This window comes from Drosophila simulans, chromosome X (assembly GCF_016746395.2).
Source record: "Drosophila simulans strain w501 chromosome X, Prin_Dsim_3.1, whole genome shotgun sequence".
In the NCBI taxonomy this organism is placed as follows: Eukaryota; Metazoa; Arthropoda; class Insecta; order Diptera; family Drosophilidae; genus Drosophila; species Drosophila simulans.
Window position 1 is genome coordinate 20,724,864 of NC_052525.2, and position 22,570 is coordinate 20,747,433.

General features: G+C 42.3%; 2 protein-coding genes across 7 annotated transcripts in view; one reads left to right on the plus strand and one right to left on the minus strand.

Annotated features, from left to right (window-relative positions):
• LOC6726588 (phospholipid-transporting ATPase ABCA3) lies at positions 1-8,417 on the plus strand. The gene is made up of 10 exons (XM_039297853.2): positions 1-954; positions 1,020-1,163; positions 1,507-2,799; positions 2,926-3,305; positions 3,509-3,961; positions 4,085-4,425; positions 4,575-4,898; positions 4,964-5,312; positions 6,345-7,094; positions 7,163-8,417. Exons 1-10 carry the CDS (start codon positions 82-84, stop codon positions 7,341-7,343), a joined length of 5,088 nt encoding a protein of 1,695 aa, XP_039153787.1. The 5' UTR covers positions 1-81; the 3' UTR covers positions 7,344-8,417.
• LOC6726193 (phospholipid-transporting ATPase ABCA3) overlaps positions 7,462-22,570 on the minus strand; it is a 22,296-nt gene continuing 7,187 nt past the window's right edge. For 4 of the 6 annotated variants that reach the window (XM_039297852.2, XM_016174068.3, XM_016174064.3 and 1 more), the window contains 11 exons: positions 22,009-22,074; positions 13,387-13,975; positions 11,891-13,315; positions 11,491-11,827; positions 11,058-11,425; positions 10,144-10,996; positions 9,870-10,020; positions 9,637-9,813; positions 8,730-9,503; positions 8,484-8,672; positions 7,462-8,067 (listed from right to left, as the gene is read on the minus strand). In XM_039297852.2, the coding sequence (XP_039153786.1) occupies positions 8,013-8,067; positions 8,484-8,672; positions 8,730-9,503; positions 9,637-9,813; positions 9,870-10,020; positions 10,144-10,996; positions 11,058-11,425; positions 11,491-11,827; positions 11,891-13,315; positions 13,387-13,975; positions 22,009-22,074 (4,984 nt within the window). In that variant the 3' untranslated portion in view covers positions 7,462-8,012. Of the gene's footprint in view, positions 8,673-8,729; positions 9,504-9,636; positions 9,814-9,869; positions 10,021-10,143; positions 10,997-11,057; positions 11,426-11,490; positions 11,828-11,890; positions 13,316-13,386; positions 13,976-22,008; positions 22,075-22,570 lie in introns of all 6 variants that reach the window. The other 2 variants (XM_016174065.3, XM_016174063.3) reach the window with 2 other exon arrangements.

Here is a 22,570-nt window from a genome sequence, read left to right on the forward strand (position 1 = left end):
CACTTCATCGCAGTAGCCTGTTTCGCATCCAAGCAAACGTATCATATATGGAACCCGAGCCCATCTGAAAACCCTGGAACGATGACGGTGCGCAGCTACATCCGCAAGTTTCTACTGATGAACTGGAAGAACCATAAGTTGCAGCTGGCCAATCCGTTGGAACTGCTGGTCATATTGCTGGTGCCGCCATTGTTCACCCTCGTGGCTGTGCTGATGCGGTTCTTCATACCGGTGGATCATCGCTCTGATACGGTCTACGATCCGATCGACCTGGACCGCAGCTGGATGCAGATGGTCGAGAAGCTGGAGAAGGCGCGACAGGTGGCCGATACTTACAACGTGAAGGGGAACCCGTTTACTCCGCATCTGGTCATCGGCTGGGCACCGAAACGCTATGGCATATTTCAGGCGATGATGCGCAGGGTCCAGAAACAAATCGAGCCGATGACCTCGGTGGGCTTCGAGGATTGCGAACAGATGCGAGCGTCGGTGATCGAGAACAGCTTGTTCGCGGGCCTATGTTTCGATGGGAGTCCCTTCGTAGAGGACCAAGTCTTCGAGGAGGACACCTTGGAGAGCTACTCGAACATTCAGCCGATGCTCAACTACACGATCCTCCTGCCCAGCGAGCTTAGACTGCTGGACGGCGACTTTCGGATGGCCAACTGGATGACTCTGTACAATGATGATCCGCACACTTTTGTCCTTAGCCGACTCAACCAGCCGTATGAGGGCGGATTCGTTGGCTATGTCCGTGAGGGCTTCATTCGGCTCCAGAAGTCCGTCAGCGAGTCCTTCCTGGTCCTGACCAGTCACAAGTCCTTGCCGACCATTCAGATTAGACGCTTTCCCATCACAGGCCGCGAACAGGACCCATTGATGGGTAATCTCGACTACGGCATGCCCTTTATAATCATAATAGGGTTCCTCTTTCCCGCCCAGCTATTCGTCTGGGTAAGCCGAAGACCTCAACTCCGTGTTTACAGTGCTTTTAAGCTTCCTATTTCATTTATTTTAAGCAAGTGGTATCTGAGAAGCAGTCCCAAGTTCGCCAGTTTCTAATCAACATGAACATTGGCAATCTCATTCACTTCGTGTCGTGGTACCTCAAGGGCTTGATATACGAGATGATAAGTTCCCTAATCATAGCAGCACTTTTGAAGGTAGGTTATTCAAAGTATACTATCATTATGCATCCAATTGCAAAACACAGCAGGAACATTAAGGCAGTAAACATTCATGCAACTATGTACAGAAGTTGTCCGAATAACTCTAGTACTTGAGTGAAATTAATAAATTGTCTTACTCGCACTTTCTATAGCTTTGTAATGGGTACCTTATTATTCATTTATGCGATTATCAAGTCCACCTTTGATCAGTAAAGTACAAATTCAATTTGAAACTATTTATGCTTAGTCATGCAACATCACTTACATAAGTCAGCTTTGCAAAGATATAATTTTAGTTCGCTATGTTTACAAATACTCTAATTTCTTCACCGTACAGATAAGGTGGGACCAGGACCACGGGGTGCTGACCCAAACACCCTGGTACATACTGATCTTGGTGCTGTTCTGCTACAACTGCGCTGCCGTTGCCTTTGCAATAATGGTGGCAGCCTTTTTCCGGAACGCCCTCAACGCCGTTCGGGTGTTGACGATCTTGTGGATAATGTCCTACGTGCCCACCTTCATTCTGTCGAACAACTTGGAGGGAAATATCCACGCCCTGCGCTACGTGTCGTATGCGCTGCCAAATGTGGTGGCAACCCTGGTGATTGAATTTCTCATCGAACGCGAGTCGATCGTCCATATCACGTGGGAGGACTCTGGGTACAGACTCAAATATGACGGTGGCCACATAACGGTAACCTCGAGCACCTGGATTTTCATGCTGAACTCGTTGGTTTACTGCGCAATTGGTCTCTACGTGGACATGTGGCGGGGTGGCGACCGATCGGGCAAGAAGATGAAGAAGCCCAACACGAATGCCAGTGTACAGGAAGATCCATACCACGAACGGGGGGACAGTTTCACTCATCAGGGTCAGGCCATTGGCGTTAACTCCACGAAAATCTACGAGGTGGAACCCTCCCATCGGCGCTTCAAGCTGAAGATCAAGAAGCTGTGCAAGCGGTTTGCGACGAACGATCGTCCGGCGTTAAATCTCTTCTCGTGGAATGTATACGAGAACGAGGTCACCGTTCTGATGGGCCACAATGGCTGTGGCAAGAGTACACTGCTCAAAATACTAGCCGGCTTGGTGGAGCCCAGTCGGGGCACTGTGATGATATCCAGCCACAATATACAGACCGAAAGGAAGGCGGCCTCCATGGAGCTGGGCATCGCATTTGGCCATGACATGCTCCTGACCGGCTTCACAGTCATTGATTACCTACGATTCATTTGCCGAGTTAAGGGACTGCACAACAACATCGAGATCGATGGGCAGTGCAGCTACTTTCTTAACGTCCTGCAAATCGGAGGCCTAAAGACCAAACGAATCCGCACCCTCACCGATCGCGATTTGTGCCTGGTTAGCATCTGCTGTGCCTTCGTCGGTAACAGTCCCATAATCCTCATAGACGACGTTCACTCCGATCTGGACAAGCGCACGCAGTCGCTGGTCTGGAACCTGATCAACGAGGAAAAGTCCAAGCGCACCATTATCCTGGTGTCCAACTCGCCGGCTCTGGCCGAAAACATTGCCGATCGGATGGCCATTATGTCCAACGGGGAGCTCAAGTGTACCGGAACGAAACCGTTTCTAAAGAATATGTACGGACATGGCTATCGATTGGTGAGTATCTGGGTTATCCTATTCGGGCAGCACGCTACAACGGGACGTAGATTTTTTCAGTGTTAAGCAATCGCGTATTGCATTTAACTATCAGTTTTAATCAACACTTGATTTGATTACTTTCAGACCTGCGTTAAGGGCAAGAACTACAAAAGGGACGAACTGTTCGGCATGATGAACAGCTACATGCCGAACATGAGCATCGAGAGGGATATTGGGTACAAGGTCACCTTTGTGCTGGAGAACAAGTTCGAGGATCAGTTCCCTATGCTAATCGACGATCTGGAGGAGAATATGCAGCAGCTGGGTGTGGTCAGTTTCCGGATTCGGGACACGTCGATGGAGGAAATCTTCCTGCGATTCGGATGCGAGGACAATGACCAGAGTGGCGCTTTTCAATCGCACGAAAACACGCAAATCCTGCTGGAGGAGTACTATTCCACACTGGCTGAGGCCAATGAAAAAGGTCGAAGGACTGGCTGGAAACTGTTTTTTTTGCATGGCAGGTATTTGAAAAACAATACTCTATAGAAGCTATATGCATATATTTTGAAAAAAGCTCCATCAAAAGTGTGATAATAGCTGCCGATCCATTAACTACTTTTAACCACAAAATCTTCGGCTAGCCGAATCTTACGTATACCCTTGCAGCAATGATATATCAATATATCTGCAATTTATAAATTACATAATTATTAACTAATGCCAGGGCGGTGATCTACAAACGTTGGATTGCGGCCCACCGACACTGGATCGTTCTGATTTTTGAGGTCCTGGCCATGGCCCTGGTGGCGGTGTGCACCTTCTCCAGCATTTTCATCTACGGCAAGAACTATGAGTTGGCACCGCTGACCTTTAACCTCAGCCAGCTGCACACCGTGGACGCCTTCGTGGAGCTCTTCTCCGAAGAGGAGGATGTCAAGGATATGCACGCCTATTACACGGAGCTGCTCTATTGGTACGACGCTCATGTGGCGACGCTGACAAGAAACCGGCACAACGCGTACGCCCTGTTGACCCAAAACCAGTTCACCGCCCACGTCAACTCGCGCTACATTTTCGGGGCCACGTTCGATCAAAAGATTGTCACCGCCTGGTTTAATAATATACCACTGCACGCTGCACCCTATGCCTTGAATGTTGTCCACAATGCGGTTGCCAGGTGGGTTTCATTTGTTTAAACAAGGCTGCCTCAGGTGGTAACTTAATGCATTTGAAGTTAAGGGAAGATGCGTCCACTTTCAGCTGTTGTACTTACATAACCTAACCAGTTCTTATGCCGCAGGCACTTGTTCGACGAGGAGGCCACCATTGATGTGACCCTGACGCCACTCCCGTTCCGTACGGCCATTAACAACTTTCCGCCCAGCAGCCATACATTTGGTGGCTGTTTAGCCTTTGGCATTTGCTTCGTGCTGACCTTCATCTGGCCAGCATTCGCGATTTACATGATCACCGAGCGTGGAAGCTTGCTGAAGAAGCAGCAGTTTTTGGCCGGAGTCAGGGTGTGCAGCTACTGGACGTTTACGGTGCTATATGATCTGCTCTTCCTGCTGATCTTCTGCGCGTGCGTTGTGGTCATGGTGGCCTTATACGAGAATCCCAACCACGACGCCATGCTATACGGTGATATGTCCGTCCTATGCCAACTCCAATATAGAATGCCTGTCGGTTAAGCGAAGATGGGAAATGCCAAGCATTTCTATCATCACTGGACTTGATAGATGTTTGCTACCCAGAGTTTTGATCATGCCTATTGACACATCCATCCACAGGTTACATATCGGTCACATTGATGCTGGGAGGATTCTGGGTGATCCTGCTCGCGTACTTATTGGCGAGCCTGTGCCGGAACCCGTGCTATGGATTTTTGTGGCTATGCGGGATCAACAGTATCGGCCTCGTCTGCTTCTCGCAATTCTATAGAACTGATCCAGAATCCATGCTCCTCGAGCCGACCTTTTTCGCCATGTACACGGTGGCCACAGTTATATGCAAGCTTTTCATGATCTACGAATTCAAGCTAATCTGCATGGATCCCGTCGTGAATTTCACCTCCGTCGAGGTATTCAAGTGCAATAGCACACCCAATTGCTGCAGTTGAGTATGATTCCATAAAAAAAACACAAGTTTTCTATAAATATCTCTCTCTAATATTGTATAGTAAAATCGAACTACGGCACTTTTACCGCGGGCATCTACCAAGATCTGGTGTTACTGACCCTACTTGATATTATCCTTCTGGCTTTCCTCTTTGTCTCCGAGTATCATTCCATCTTGGGGTTTGCAGACTGCCGTCTGGATTCCGGGACGGATGAATCGTCGGATAGGAACCAGGAAAGCCGTCCGTTCCCTGGCATCATAACTCATGACACCGCGACTGTTGTAGATAAAGAACACACTAGTCGTTTGAATGATGAGGAGCGCAGCAAATGCGCCGCTGTCGGGATTGGGATTGTCTGCAAATATCGACGAAATCGCGTGCTCAGAGATCTGGACTTCACTGTGGCCAAGCAAGTATTCATTGTGGAATTACATTTTTATACGCAAAATTTAAACATAAAAGAACTTGAGACTAATCGGCTATCTATTTCATCGACTAGCAGATACCCGTTACTCAGCCACAGGCAGTGCTAGGCAGAAATTTCAGAATTTATTTCGCATATCGATAGAAATTGGCTAGAAAAACAAAATAAAACAAGCAAGAATGCTATAGTCGAGTTCCCCGACTATCAGATACCCGTTACTCAGCTATTTTGAACGTGAACGCGATATCGATAGATATTGGGGAATAAAATGTGACCGGTATGCGGCTTTAGGGCGTTAGGGTGGGCTGCGTCTTTGTCTCTGGAATCTGTATGCTGAATCTCAACCTTCTAGCTTTTATTCTTTCTGAGATCTCGACGTTCATACGGACAGACGGACATGGTCAATAATATATATACTTTATATAGTCGGAACGCTTCGAGTAACACATGTATAAAAGCCTTTACTAGATACCCTGGAAGAAGAAGCTTTTCCGGCCCTATAAAATACATTTACTTTTGATAAAGATCATAAGTCAATCTAATCTGGCCATGTCCGTCTGTCAGTACATTTGTCCGTATGAACGCTGTGAGACACCTAAGCTTTGTAAACTTGTTTCAGAATATGGCCCATAATTGTCACGACAAAAGTTTAGTTTCTATTTATCATAAAGGTTATCATTTGTTTTGTCAATTTTATAGATATATCAAATTGAATATAGACCAAGACAACTTCAACGTTTAAAAACTGCAACAAAACTGCAAAAAGCAGGCACACCCACAATTTCTAAAAATGTTTTTTTTTATTACTGCACTTTGTTTTTATTATTAAGCAATTTAAAAGTTATACTAGGTGAGTTGAGGGAAATCTTACAGACTCGATCATAGCGTTTCCCTTGTTAAAATATAAAACTACAGCATTATATAACCTTGCATACTTTCTTGCTTTGAGTTCATACAAATAATGTAAAATGTAAAATAAAATGTAAGCAAACGTTTATAAATATTATTTATACCCAGATCTGAGTGCTTGAGCATCACGGGGGCGAACAACTCCGGCAAGACTACGCTGCTCAAGGTGGTGGTGAATGAGACAAAGATGAACGCTGGACAGCTCTGGATCCATGACTACTCGGTGAACAGCCACCGTGTCCAGTGCTACCGGATGGTGGGCTACTGTCCGCAAAAAGACAGCCTTCCGGCGGAGTTTACACCGCGGGAACTGTTGTACATTCACGCCATGTTTCAGGGCCACAGGCACCGCATAGGCCGCGAATTGTCGGAGGCACTGCTCCGGCTGGTGGGACTCACCCCTTGCTGGAATCGGTCAGTGCGCATGTGCACCACAGGTCAAATCCGGCGATTATACTTTGCCTACGCCGTGCTGGGATCCCCGGATCTGATCTGTGTGGACGGTGTACCAGCTGGACTGGATCCGACCGGCAAGCGAATCATCCTGATGATGACATCCACCATGCAGGCGATGGGGTCCAGTTTCTTGTACACTATGCTCACAGGTCTGGACGCCGAGCGACTGTCCCTGCGCACGCCACTTCTCTTAGAGGGCCAACTCTGGATGATTCGGCCCATGGACCCGGAGACCGAGAACTATAAGAGCGGCTACCAGCTAGAGGTACGATTCAAGAGGAAGGTCAATCCTAATGTCAGCATGTCCCGGGCCACCTGGAACCTAATCAACCACTTTCCCATGTCACCAAACAAGAAGTTCAGTGCCTTTATGGAGATCAAGTTCCCCGATGCCGTGCTCAAGTGAGATTAACCTTTGGCTCTTTGTGGGCAGGATTACTGAACTCAAATCAATGATGTTTAATTTCCAGAATTGAAAGGGATGACTCGATGGTATTTTTATTGCCGTTGGGCACGACCACCTTCTCGGAGATATTTCTTACACTGCGCAAGGATGCCTTCGAAATGAACATTGAGGACTACTTCATCACACGCAACATGCTCGTGGGCTTCCAGATCTTTACCTACGACCAACATCAGGACAATCCATAAGATTTAAGATATAGTTTGATTTCTCTGCAGTTTGTTTCAAGCTATTTGGAAAGATTCATTGTATTGCCTTGTGGGATTTAAACAGTTCACATTCCCTCCTTAAATACAAGAACATTAGTTTACATTTAGATAAAATTTAATTCAATCGTATAGTTTTACATTTATATAGTATACATTTAACATAGTTTGTAAATTCTCATATGTATCGTAGAGTTTGTGCCACAATTAAATTGACTTATTTACACGCTTTGGTAAGCCGGTCTAAGTACATCGAAATAAATACACATATTACTATATGCAACAAGTTTCCTTTGGGCGCTGGGAATAGTTTCGGGCCAAATCTGGCCAATACTTTTAGAAGGCGAAATGAAAGGTTAAATCAAAACTAAAAGATCTTGGGAACTAATAGTACATATCAAGCATTTGTATATGGATATATATACATATACACATATTTATGAACATAAAAATTAAAGATCTCTCGTCGTTTAGTGTAAATTTCGCTAGATGATCACAATGAACTAAGGCTGCTATCTATTGTCAGGTCGAGCTTAGAAACTATTTGTTAGCTGTTCAGGCATCGGCGTTGCTTTGGTATACAACATTATTATCTGTGAGTGTAAGATCAGGTGAAGATCGGATCGTAACGGACCCGCTCAGGTAGTTGGTTCAAAACTCATTAGTTAGCAGGCACTTGCACAGCTTCCTCAATTCCGAGAGGCGACTTGATAAAGGAGGGACAAATTTCATAAGGAGAAAGAAAGAACAGACATAACAAGGTTAGCATCAGCTCGGCATTCAGGGCGGGCGCTAGTTAGTGGGAAATTGTTAGCTTTTTAAGGAATATACGCATGCAGCTAGCTGAGTTAGCTTGTAACATTAATGTTAGGGTGTTGGCTAAAACTACGAACAAAAAATCATTAAACAAAATCAATAAAATGACAGATGAACTACTCCGAGTGCTGTTGTGCATGAGAAATAGGATGTTCTGGCGGTGTTGCGGTGCTCGTTTTGTTTAGGTGCTGGCAATGCGATGCGATGCGACAGGCAGAAGATGAAGCCAGGAAGCAAGAAGCCCGTTAAAAAGAAGCCAGGTGGTGTTATCAACTGGATGTCGGGTCTTTTTGGGGGCTAGCTCACTGATTGGCGCGCGTATCCTCGCGCTGGTATTTGGCGAACTCGAGAAAGATCTCCTCCAGCGTTGTCTGGCTGACTGAGTAGTCCTCCACGTTCAGCTGGTCGCGATTGCTCTCCATCAAGCCGAAGATGCGAGACCATTTCACTCCAGTCAATGGAATGTAGAATGTTAAAATGCCCTGGTACTCCTCCCTTTAAAAAAAAAAAGGTTGATATATAAAAGCAATAGTGAGAAACAAATAAACTCACTGCAAAATAGAATTTGGATATTCGTGCTCCACAAACTCCTTGACAGCATCTATGTCCTGCTGGGCCATTTGGGCGGGCACGGTCTGCTCATCCGGATTTCGCGCAAAGCCACCACTCAAACGCGCTTGACGCAATGCCTCCAGATTGCGGCGAACCTTGATCTTGAGGATAAGGCCCTTGGAGAACTTGTTTTTAAGATGCTGCGTGGAGCCAATGCATTTGAATTCTCCGTTCACCATAATCGCCAGTCGCGTACAGAGTGCCTCACACTCCTCCATGCTGTGGGATGTGAGCACAATGGATTTACCCGAATCACGGATTCGGCACACCATGTTCCATAATTGACGCCTGGCCGCCGGATCCATGCCGGTTGTGGGTTCATCTAGGTAAATAACGGACGGACTTCCGATCACAGCAATGGCCGTACTTAACTTGCGCTTATTTCCGCCACTATAGGCGTGAGTTTGTTTATCGATGTGCTTCATAAAGCCAAATGACTTTGCTAGATCCTCGGACAACTGTCGGATGCGAGACTCCTGGACACCACGTAACATGCAGAAAATGCGGAGCACCTCGCGACCCGTCAGATCATCCAAAAGTGCGTCGAACTGCGGACAGTACCCGATCATTTTGTAAATGCTGTTCATGTTCGACTCCAGGCTCAGACCCTGGACGTAAGCGGCTCCCGAGCTAATACGCTCATCGCCGGTCATCATCTTAAATGTGGTCGTTTTGCCGGCTCCGTTCACGCCCAACAGCCCAAAACATTCGACTCTGTGGGGAGAAGGGAGAAGCGAGAAAAGATCTATTGTTAGAGGCCATCTTATTTTATAAACTATAGTTTTTAGCTTTCAGTACTTCCAAATATAATTAAAAAAATGCATAATAAGTAACATATTCAACTTACTCCTGTACGCAGAGCGACACTTGATTAACGGCCAGAAACTGGCCGTAGTACTTGGTGACCCGGTCAAGCACCAAATTCTTGGCGGCCAGCTCATTAGAGGACATCTGCAGAATTCGCTCCCGTTCGTTAGCAACATCATCATCCAATTGACCTTCCGTTGGTGGCGGTGGAGGTTTACTAAACATGATACACATCGTTAGACGGAACACACGTCCGGGGTGGCCATAACTTACGATAGCATTTGACGGATTTTGAACATCAATTCGTTGATCAATCTAAACTCAAGCACAATAATGATAAGGAAGAAGACGACTCCGGTGACAGTCATGTACACAGTCTCAGGCAGAACGCCAGGCTCTTCCCAAGCGAAGTAAGGCTTAATGTCTGAAATTGGAGAATAAAATTAATTAATTAAGATAATAATTTGTTTTACTTTGTGTGATGAGGCATCTCTTAAGGCCTTCTTAAGAATGGCTCGTTACGAGGATAGACAAGTCAAATACTCACTGCAGCATTGTGGCACCAACTCGCAGAGGAGAATGGGTGGAAGGGCTCCGGCCTTGGCGCAGGCATTCCTTGTCGCTGTGTTGGTGTAGACCTTATTCAAACTCATAGCCAGCGAAAAGTGTGGAAAGATTCGGAATATCCAGCCTAATATGTCCGCAGTATCCTTCGTATCGAATAATTCCGAGGACATCACCACGACCACAATGAAAAGGGCCATGCCGCAGAAGATATTAACAATGGATACCCTAGCAAAGCCTGTGGCCGGTTCCCTAAAGAACAACGACATTATGTAGATGAACGGCAACACGGCGAACCCAAAGAGCAGTAACAATAAATAGTATCTGCCCAGTTCTCCGAAACTGGATAGGCCGGGCTCCTGGAAACAGACAATCGTAATCACCACGATCAGAGCCGTCACAATGTAGGATGCAAAATCGCAGATGAACTGCGACAACCAGAAGGTCCAAACTTTCACGCCGCCCACAAACTGCAGCAACTTGGCTCTGGACTCTCGCTCCTTGATCAGAAACAGAATATATATTGAGCTCACGAAGCACATGCAGAAGCACAGATTGGAGGCCAGTTGGGTGCCCAGATTATTGCCCGTGCTCAGCTGAGAGAGCAGCGTGCTGGTCGTGTACGGCAATGGTGCATTTGTCACCTGGATCTTCACCGAGGAACCAAAAAGCTTATCGGCAATGGCATTGTGGACCATGTTCACAGTCAAGGGAGCAGTGTGCAACGCCTGGTTGTTTAGCCAGGCAGTAATTTTGGACTCGGTAATAGTGGCGGCCACCAAATAGCGCGAGTTAATGCGCACCTGGATCGTTTTTCCCAGCTCCAGGATGTAGTCCTAAAATTAAGATACAATTATGCGTAAGGAAGAGCAAAGACAAGAATTAGAGATAACCTACCTCAAAGCCCTGAGTGCCTGTTAGTTCCAGACCATAATTACTACCATAGGAACGAGCCAAATCCTCGTATTTATTAGCTATTTCATAGCCATCACCGCTTTCCACATTAGACCGATCCAAAACAGTTACAGCCAGGGGATATTGAGTCAACGAAATGGTAATGGGCTTTAGTTCCTGGAAAGTTCCCTGCGTCTTTATGATCAAAATGGTGACAACCACGAAAAAGACGGGCATAATGTTTTGGATGAGCAGAAGGAGCTTGTTGCGCCACGTGTAGAGGAACTTTTTGAGGAGCATGGCCTTCCATTGGTTCGACAGCAGCTGCAATCCCTGGAGCAGTCGTCGATTCTCCGAGAAGATGCCGTCCGCTGCAAACAGTTAATTGAGCTTATCAAGAGTCCAAGAACCAAGATCGAGTTCAAACACTGCTTACACTGTACAGATTCGTTGTCATCCTCGCCACGGAATCCACTGCCTCCGTTCATAATCTCGTGTTGGTCCTTTATGTTGCCGGTATTGTCTTTTTCTGCGCCAACCTTCATGAACACCTCCTCCATCGATGTGATGCCCACGCCGTAGCCATTTAGATGCAGTTCGTCTGATTGTTCCTCCAGTTGTCCAAACATCTCCTCAAACTTGGTGGAGGCGCTATCCGGCAGTTGATAGGACAGTTCCGCGCCAATATCGCACTCCGGCTTCAAGCCCGGAATGTACTTGTTCAGTAGAGCAGTCACCTCATTCGTCTCGCAGTCATCTCGTTTCACACAGATCTTGAGGTATTCACAAGTTTTATAAGTACATCTATCTTAAAATAAAATCTGATCTCCACTTACCAATCGGTAGCCCGATCCATATTGCTTCTTCAGGAAAAATGAGGTTCCTTGGCACTTAAGCTCACCGTCGCACATGATAGCAATACGATCGCCCAGCACATCAGCCTCGTCCATAAAGTGAGTAGTCAGCAACAGGGTGCGCCCCACCTTCTCCTGCTGCAGTAGGTCCCACAACTGCCGCCTGGCCGACGGATCCATTCCTGAGCTCGGTTCGTCGCACAGCACCACCTTTGTGTCTCCGCAGAGGGCGCAGCAAACGGACAGTTTGCGTTTCATGCCGCCAGAAAGTTTAGATGAGGCCACATTCGCCTTGTCCTCCAGCTCGATCATCTTCAGATACTTCGCCACCTCCTGCTCCACGGCCTTACCGCGCAGTCCCTTCATCCGACTGAAAAATCGAATGTGATTCGACACACTCATCTCATCGAAAAGGACATTGTGCTGTGGACAGATGCCCAGAGACATGCGGGCTCCTTCGATATTGGTTCGGATGTCACTGCCGTTTATAATGGCTGTCCCGCTCGTTGGGGGAAACATGCCCGTCAGCATCGATATGGTCGTGGTTTTGCCGGCTCCATTGTGACCAAGCAGAACCGTTATCTCATCCTCAAACATATTCATTGAAAGGCCTTTTACGACCATTTTATCACCGAAGCGCTTTTTGAGGTGTCGCATCTGCAGGCCGATATGCTTGCCCTCTGGTTCCGTTTCAAAGGCCTTCGGATCCCGCTGCTCCACATGCCCATTGGGAATGTCCTCCACTCCCGTGTACTCCCGTTCGCCGCACCAAAATTCGCGGGTGAACGGGAAGTTCCAGGGGCGGGGCACACCAAAACTACCCGGCATCACTTGCTCTACGTACAAGCAGATAACCATGTAAATAACGCACGATACCAGCATCATGATCATCACGGCTCCCAAAGTCAACGTGTCATCTACGGAAACCGGCGTGAAGAAGTTGCTCCACTGCAGACCCTCGCCCGTTCCCTCGAAGCCCAGGATCAGTTTGATGCCAAAGCCCATGGCCGTGTTTGAGATCAAGCTCCAGCCAAGCTTGGAGGAAAGACTCAGATCGTCGTAGCTATTTATGGTAAATGAATACGGAATGTAGGCGATGAACCAAATTAAGCCCGTAACGGCGGCCGCAGTGCTCGCTCTTGAGAAAAATGTGGCCATCATGAAGCAGAAGCAGATGCTCGATACGATGTATATTATCAGAAAGAAGACCAAAGCCGTAAAATTAGCATGCGTCAGTACGGCTACACCCTCAGACCAATTGATTTTGACCAGAATGGCAATCAGAATGGCCGATATGGTCAGCATGATGAAGGACTTGACAAACCAAGCGGTCCAATGGAGCCAGTTGTTCAGCCCCATGATCTTCATCACCTCCTTCAGCTGTTTCTCCTTCTCGGCGGTGATGTACTGCAAGTGAATGAAATGCCGTGAGTGGAGACGCTAAGTATAATAACCACAATCCCGGCATAGTCACTTACCTTGGTGATGTACGTGCAGGGATAAATGAAGCTCAGCAGTATGATCAGCGACATTATCGAGGACATGCCCTCCAGGAGAGGATCGAAGATGTAGGCGGGAAACGGATAACGTTTCATCACCACATTCGGCAGATCCTGTTTCCCCGATCTTTGTCTTAAATACGCCATTGACAGGCTGTGCTGCAGGGGCAGAAATCCCTCTCGCAAATAGCCCGGCGGAATGCCACCATCGTCGTCTCCTTCGTTTCGCGGTCCAGTCAGATCGATTGTGGGAAACAGCCGCATCGTAAGCCACGTATTTGCTATGGCTATCGTCGCCGTTCGCAGCTCCGCTGGGAATCTCAGTGCGAAATGAAAGTCATCGGGTAGAGTGTCATTCTCCGTCAGATTAGCCCAGGCATCGTCGAACTGAACGCCGGCAAAGGCGTTCATGCTGACCGTATCCAACTCCAGTTGGGCGGCATTCTCCGATTCGCAGATCCGGGTCTTACCGAGGCTCTGCCACGCCTCTTCTACCAGATTCTTCAGCACGGGATTGACGGGCGAGTAGCACAGGACGAACTCAAACTTTGAAAAGCCGCCATTCTCCCTAAACATGGCAAATCAATCGGCATTAATATGGGCTATGAGTACGCATATAACATATATGGTTAGTATTTTAATGAATTATTGTTAGGATGGGAGTGCAGCCTTTATTTTAATTCAAGAATTCCACTTTATTATCATTATTTTATTAATCCCTAATCGTTTCGACAGTGTCGCTTGGTAGCAATATAAATAAAATAATATATATAGTAACATATCTACACCCACAACTCCCCAATCACAACCACACACACTATTGTAAACAATCACACACACACATTAATCTCTAAGTACGAAATGTATTCAAAGATCGAGAGCCCTTCGATTATGCTTAGCTTTCATCTACGCGCAGCAAAGTGCAAAAGTCCGAAGTCCAAAGTCTAGACTCTGGGGCGAGCCAATGTCCACGTCCCCTAAACATTCGATCACTTGGCGAGCCAACTGAAATAACAAAAACTTCCGCCCACACAATCGTCTCAGGATTCTCAAATTACTCCTATTTTTCGGGGCTCCTCTCTTAACGGGAGAATAGACACCTCTCTTTCCGGGAGAATAAACGTTGATAACCTTATTCTCTTAAACTTCGCTCTTAAGCTATCCCAATCCGCCTATATAAACCCAATCATGTCCCCATACATCAGTTCAGTTCTGAGTACGTTATCAATCGCGATAACACTGCTAAGCCCACTTCAACCTCGAAGTCCATTATCCAACCTAGTGATAATCCAAAGGCTCTAGTTCTTCCTTTACTGGAAATAATAAAACGTTTAATAATAAATAAAATAACCTCCTGTGTTCTTTTTTTATTAAACACTCGGTCTGAATTCGTAAATGGCGCAGTCGGTAGGATAAATAGAAAAAGTTGTGCGAGTTGTTTACAAATATCAATCTAGTGACAAAAGATCCTTGTACGACCAAGCGTATCTTTTAAGATTGAACCACGCGAATCGGCGCTAAAGTGAACATAATATCGTAATACAATTAACTCTTTTTATCCGCAAAAGAACTACGTATAATCGGAGGTTGACACATAATAGTCAAACCTACTGCATACGGTTAACGAAAGTGTAAAAACAACAAAAAAAAAAAAAAATCAACAACCATGGCAACCGAACAAGTAAAATTGTTATCGGAATCCCACCTTAATCAAGCCTTAAGCCAAATAAGGCAAATACCAATATTCAGCGGTAATACCCAAGAACTCAGTGCCTTTATCCGAAGGATCGAGTTCATACTTCAGCTTTATCCATCAACGGACATCAGGCAAAAGCATGTATTCTTCAGCGCAATTGAAATGCAACTTGCAGGAGATGCTCAACGTGTATCCCAGTTATCCGGAGCAACAACCTGGCCAACCCTTATGAATGCGCTCATCAGCGAGTATAAAACCCAAACACCATGTGAAGAACTACTTCGTCACATTTACAACACACCCTTCAACGGAAGTATCCGTAAGTTCGTCGAAGAATTAGAAATAAAATCATTCACGATATCGAATAAACTTATGCTAGAAAATGATATCAATAATACTGTATTATACACAAATGCATTAAATAAGACAATCAAAGATGTAATCATGAGAAAATTGCCCGATAGGTTATTTATGACTCTTGCTAGATTTGACATTACGACAGTATCTAATCTCAAACAAATAGCGCAACAAGAAGGCGTATACGAAATAACTTTCAATGACAGAACAAGATCCCAAAATTATTCCGATCATAACAAAACCCAACCCCAAACCTCTAAGAATAAGGGAAACTATCAAAATTTCGTGAGCAATGCTATGCATAACACAATTAAGTCAAATCCAAGCACTACTCCGAAACCCTGCGAACCAAATCCAAAGTTTGCAAGAGAACTCACACAAAAATTAAATACAGGAAGAGTCCAGAATCCATTAAATTTTCAACAAAGAAATAATAGTGCCCCAAACCCTCCCGTCAAACGACAGAGAGAAAGTGATAGTGCCCAATACAGAATGGATACAGGATGCGAAAATTTTCTTCAACCAGCCTCGGAATCAGAAAGCGATTTAGAGGAGGAGGAAACCCATTCTTAAAAATCACAATGAATAATATTACTCTCAAATGCTTAGTAGACACCGGTTCGTCAATTAATATTATGAAACAAAATTTCTTTAATTTTCCAATCAAACCTTCTAAAGTTAAAGTCCACACTATTAATGGCATTATAATGTTGAATCAAAGCGTTTCATTGCAGTCAAGCAAACTTTGTCCCATTAAACAAACATTCTATATTCAAAACTTTTCAGAAAAATATGACTTACTATTAGGCAGAAACTATTTAGAACCAACTAACACTCAGATTAATTATTCAACACAAACAGTCACTATAAATGGCTACATATTTAAAATGTGGTACGACCACATCCAAACAGATGAATCCAAGGCCATCAATGAGTGCCCCAAGTCATCTAACTCAGAGGAAACCCCTCTACATACCCCAAAAAAGGAGAAAACCCTCCGGAAAATTAAGCGGAAACCCCACTTAAAATCAGATGAGTCAAAGGTTACCAATGAGTACCCCAGATCATCCAATTCAGAGGAAACCCCTCTACATATACAAAAAAAGGAGAAAAACATCCAGAAAATTAAGCGGAAACACCACTTAAAAACAGATGAGTCAGCATCCAATCAGTGCCCCAGATCATCTAACCCAGAAGAGTCCAAGACTACCTATGAGCGTCCCAAGACTTCTAAATCTGAGGAAAACCCTCTTATTACCCCATACCTAGAAGAAGCCCTTCTAGTAACATCCTCTAACTACGCCCTAGATGACGAGTTAAGAGAATCTAACGTATTTAGATTAGAACATCTAAATACAGAAGAAAGGGAGCAACTTTCCCACGTTTTGCTTGAATACCGTGATATTCAGTACAAAGAAGGTGAAACTTTGACCTTCACGAGTACGATTAAACATTCCATTCATACAAAACACGAAGACCCTATCTATAAAAAACCGTATAAATACCCTCAAGCGTTTGATCAAGAAGTCAACAGGCAAATCAACGAAATGATAGAACAAAAAATAATTAGGAAATCTAATTCCCCCTATTGTTCTCCAATTTGGATTGTGCCAAAGAAAAGTGATGCTTCTGGTAAACCAAAATTTCGATTAGTCATAGACTATCGTAGTCTCAATGAAATAACCATCGACGACAAATTCCCTATACCAGTAATGGACGAAATATTAGACAAGCTTGGACGCTGTCAATACTTCACAACCATTGATTTAGCTAAAGGTTTCCATCAAATTCAAATGGACAAGCAATCAATATCCAAAACAGCATTTTCAACAAAACATGGACATTACGAATATACTCGTATGCCTTTTGGTCTGAAAAATGCACCAGCAACATTTCAACGCTGCATGAACAATCTTCTTGAAGACTTAATTTATAAAGATTGTTTAGTTTATTTAGATGATATTATCATTTATTCCACTTCATTGGAAGAACACATAATGTCTCTAAAAAGGGTATTTGATAAGCTAAGATTAGCTAATCTAAAATTGCAACTTGACAAATGTGAATTTCTGAAGAAAGAAACAGAATTTCTCGGTCACATTATCACAACAGACGGTATAAAACCAAACCCTAACAAAATAAATGCAGTTATTAATTTTCCTATTCCTAAAACCACAAAAGGAATAAAATCATTCCTTGGACTCTGCGGATTCTACCGTAAGTTCATTCCCAATTTTGCAAAAATAGCAAAACCTATGACGTCCAAATTAAAGAAAGGAACAGTAATTAACACAAAAGATAATGATTACATGTCCGCCTTCGAGAAACTAAAAGTACTCATCACATCCGACCCAATTCTAATATACCCCAACTTCGAAAAGAAATTTTCACTGACAACAGACGCTAGTAATATAGCCATAGGTGCTGTATTATCCCAAGAACATAAACCCATCTGCTATGCAAGCAGAACTCTAAACGAACACGAACTTAACTATTCGGCTATAGAAAAAGAACTATTAGCTATAGTATGGGCAACAAAATATTTTAGATCCTACCTATTCGGTAGAAAGTTTGACATATTAAGTGATCATAGACCACTTGTATGGCTAAATAACATAAAAGATCCCAATATGAAATTACAGAGATGGAAGATAAAACTTAACGAATACGATTATAATATTCAATATCTACCCGGTAAAGAAAATCATGTAGCTGACGCTCTATCTAGAGTTCAAATTAAGGAAAACTTCCTAGGAGAAGATGACCCAGCTTCCCTGCTCACAACAGCTACTGTGCATAGTGCACAAGAAGACAACCAAAATCACATTTCAATAACAGAAAGACCTCTTAATTATTATAACAGACAATTCGAATTCATAAAAGACAATTTTGACGACGTCCAAATAATAAAATATTTCCATAAAACCAGAATTAAAATCAGTTATAAAGAAATGACTGATACCCTTGCTAAAAATATCATTAAAGAATATATTTGCACTAAGAAAAGTGTTATTTACTTTCCTGATGAGATCGACTTTCAAATATTTCAAAATGCGTATATTCAAATCATAAGTCCCGACAGTTTCACTAAAACTATGAAAACCAGCATAAAACTAATAGACATTCAAACATACGCCCAATTCAAGGAAATCATTCTCAAAACACATAAAGAATTATTACACCCTGGTATAGAAAAACTCACACTTCAGTTCAAAGAACTTTACTATTACCCTGATTACCAAAAACTTATCCAAAACATCATAAACGAATGTGAAATCTGTAACATCGCTAAAACTGAACATAGAAACACAAAATTAATCCTTGAAACAACCCCAGAATCTTTTAGTCCCAGAGAAAAGTACGTCATGGATTTTTACTTAGTAAACAATAAACAATTCCTATCATGCATTGACATTTATTCTAAATACGCCTCCCTGATAGAAGTAAATAGTAGAGATTGGCTTGAAACTAAAAGAGCTATTTTACGCATATTCAACGATATGGGTAAACCCATAGAAATAAAAGCCGACAAAGACTCCGCCTTCATGTGCATTGCACTTAAAATTTGGTTAGAATCAGAAGGAGTAACTTTAAGTATAACAACAAGTAAAAATGGAATCTCTGACGTTGAGCGATTTCATAAAACCGTTAATGAAAAATTAAGAATAATAACAAGCGAAAATGAACCTGAAAACCAATTCACAAAATTTGAAAAAATACTTTACATTTACAATCACAAAACAAAACACAACACAACTGGTCGAACCCCAGCAGACATCTTCATTTTTGCAGGAACCCCGGCCTATAACACTCAACAAAATAAAGTAAACAAAATTGACAAACTCAATGAAAATAGACACGACTTTAACATAGACACAAACTTCAAAGAATCCCCTCTAGTTAGATCAAAAACGACTAACCCATTCAAAAAGACAGGAAACGTAAGACAAATAGATGATAAACATTTCGAAGAAACAAATAGAGGTAGAAATATAACACATTATAAGTCTAAGTTTAAAAAGAAAAAGAAAATTAATAAAAGTAAATATAATAACGATAATTCCAGGCTTACTCCCGAGCATGATATTCATGTTATGCCTCCTATCGACAATTAACACACAATACCTAGAAGTAACCCCTATCCAGGCCAAAAACGGTTACCTAATCTTTCAAACCGGATCAATAGATTTACCGATAAACCACGAATATCATCACTTATCTATTAACTTAACTAAAACAGAAAATACTTATGAAGAACTTATTAAACAAGCTCAACATTTTAATAACTCACCACAAATACAGTATCTAGTAGAAAAACTTAACAGAGAAATGAACGGTATACGAATTGTAAAACGTAGTAAACGCGGTCTTGTTAACTTTATGGGAACAATTTACAAATACTTATTCGGTACCTTAGATCAAGAAGATAAAGAAGAATTACAACAAAAAATAGCCGACATCTCTAAAAATAATGTACAAATAAGCGAACTTAACCACGTAATAGAAGTCATTAACCAAGGAATCGAATTGACCAACCATTTAAATAATAACTTTGAAGGAGAACAAATGATAAATCTAATAATTTTCAATTTACAACAATTCACTGAATACATTGAAGACATAGAGCTTGGTTTGCAACTGACACGCTTAGGTATCTTTAATCCAAAACTTTTAAAACACGACTCATTAATCCACGTCAATTCTGAAAAACTTCTTAATATTAAAACTTCAGCTTGGCTTAAATCTGATACGAACGAAATCCTGATAATATCCCACATTCCAAGAGAAATAACCAAAACACCCGTTTTTAAAATAATACCCTACCCAGACGGAAAAAGTTACATATTAACCGAAACAATACATGACAAATATTTTTCACACAATAATCAAACATACACGGCAAGTTCTCAAAGCTTAGTTGTAAATAAGTGTATAATTGGTATATTAAACCAGGTCCCAACACAATGTAGATTCAGTAAAACACATTCTGATTTTGAAATAAAATATGTAGAACCTAATATAATCACAACTTGGAACCTTCCCAAGACTATCCTAAACCAAAACTGTATCAATAGGGAAACTATAATAGAAGGCAATAACATGATAAAAGCATTTAATTGTTCGGTCCAATTAGAAGAAATATTAATTACCAACACAATGTTAGACTATACTCAAACTATCTATGTAAACAATAATGTAACAAAACTTGAACCACTCGAATACATCCAGGCAAAAGAAATAATCAAACAACACAATCAGACGAATAATATCTTTCAAATAATAACACTTGCAACATTAATCATGATAGTTATTATTGTAATATTGTACTTTATCTATAAATATAAAACTATACCTCAAAAGTTAATTGTAAAATTTAAAAATCAAACGCAAAAAAAATGAAAATATTATAAGTCCTGAAAAAGACAATACTGCACCCCCCAATACCCCTGTATTGTACCCTACTCTAAACGCCTGAGGACAGGCTTTTTTCTTAAGGATGGGGAAGTAACATATCTACACCCACAACTCCCCAATCACAACCACACACACTATTGTAAACAATCACACACACACATTAATCTCTAAGTACGAAATGTATTCAAAGATCGAGAGCCCTTCGATTATGCTTAGCTTTCATCTACGCGCAGCAAAGTGCAAAAGTCCGAAGTCCAAAGTCTAGACTCTGGGGCGAGCCAATGTCCACGTCCCCTAAACATTCGATCACTTGGCGAGCCAACTGAAATAACAAAAACTTCCGCCCACACAATCGTCTCAGGATTCTCAAATTACTCCTATTTTTCGGGGCTCCTCTCTTAACGGGAGAATAGACACCTCTCTTTCCGGGAGAATAAACGTTGATAACCTTATTCTCTTAAACTTCGCTCTTAAGCTATCCCAATCCGCCTATATAAACCCAATCATGTCCCCATACATCAGTTCAGTTCTGAGTACGTTATCAATCGCGATAACACTGCTAAGCCCACTTCAACCTCGAAGTCCATTATCCAACCTAGTGATAATCCAAAGGCTCTAGTTCTTCCTTTACTGGAAATAATAAAACGTTTAATAATAAATAAAATAACCTCCTGTGTTCTTTTTTTATTAAACACTCGGTCTGAATTCGTAAATATATATATATATCTGTCAGCAGTGCCTGCGTCTAAGTGCATGAAAAGATTATTTTAGAAAGGTACTAAAAGACTTGAATGTAAAAAGTCGCACAATGATCAAAAGCTTATCACTTCTTTTAAAGTTGTAACAAGTTCAGAAAATATAATACGAGTATAGGGCAGATCACTACACCGTTCACTTATATTATCTTCAATTTTTGTTTATACGCTACAACTTTTGAACTATTATATAACTCCAAAAAATTTCATTTAACACTTTCTTATTAAACTTGTACCTGTGTATTTAGGATTTTTGGGTTCTAAACGTGCAAGTGAAACATTCCGAAATGTTGCATTTTGTTATTTGCTTTTGTTAGGGTGACCGGTTAAGTAGGTTAAACATTGATTTGTGTTCTGTTTTATTTTGGATTTGTTTACCTCCGTCGATTGGGTGCAATCAGCGCTATGAGCTTGCCGAGGTAGGACGATCTATGCAACGAATGTCTTCAGGTTTTGTGGCCAGAACAAGACAAAAAACATTTACATATATTTGATATAGGAAGATCTAAAGGCGTGATTGCCCTGAACAGCAGTAAGCAAAATTATAAATTCGCATAGAAGCCAATAAAGATAGGAAAGAAAACTATTACTATTGAGATCAGCTTTATAGGCGTTATAATAAAGCAGAATCCGAACAGCAGACTAGCAAGCCAAATAATACTTAAATATTAAGAAGAAAATTTAATAAAATTATGAAATCCATATAAAAAAATAAGGACATGGAGGACACGTAACATGTAAGGCTATAGTAAATTTAAATGGAATATATAACATAAGTAATCGTATAGTAGAACTGATAAAAATAACAAAAATTAGCATTTGGGCAAAAAATGCAGTAAGTTAAGAATGTAGCATATACAGCACCTATTTAAAGCAAATAAAAGCATAATAACATTAAATCAATTACATAAAATGCGCTTAGGGAGCTTAAGCTAATTTA

Excerpts from the sequence above, each read along its gene's own strand:
- LOC6726588 (XM_039297853.2), top strand. The coding sequence starts at position 82 with ATGACGGTGCGCAGCTACATCCGCAAGTTTCTACTGATGAACTGGAAG. Across the intron at positions 955-1,019 it reads CCGCCCAGCTATTCGTCTGG|CAAGTGGTATCTGAGAAGCA; the intron begins GTAAGCCGAAGA and ends ATTTATTTTAAG. Across the intron at positions 4,899-4,963 it reads TAGCACACCCAATTGCTGCA|TAAAATCGAACTACGGCACT; the intron begins GTTGAGTATGAT and ends AATATTGTATAG.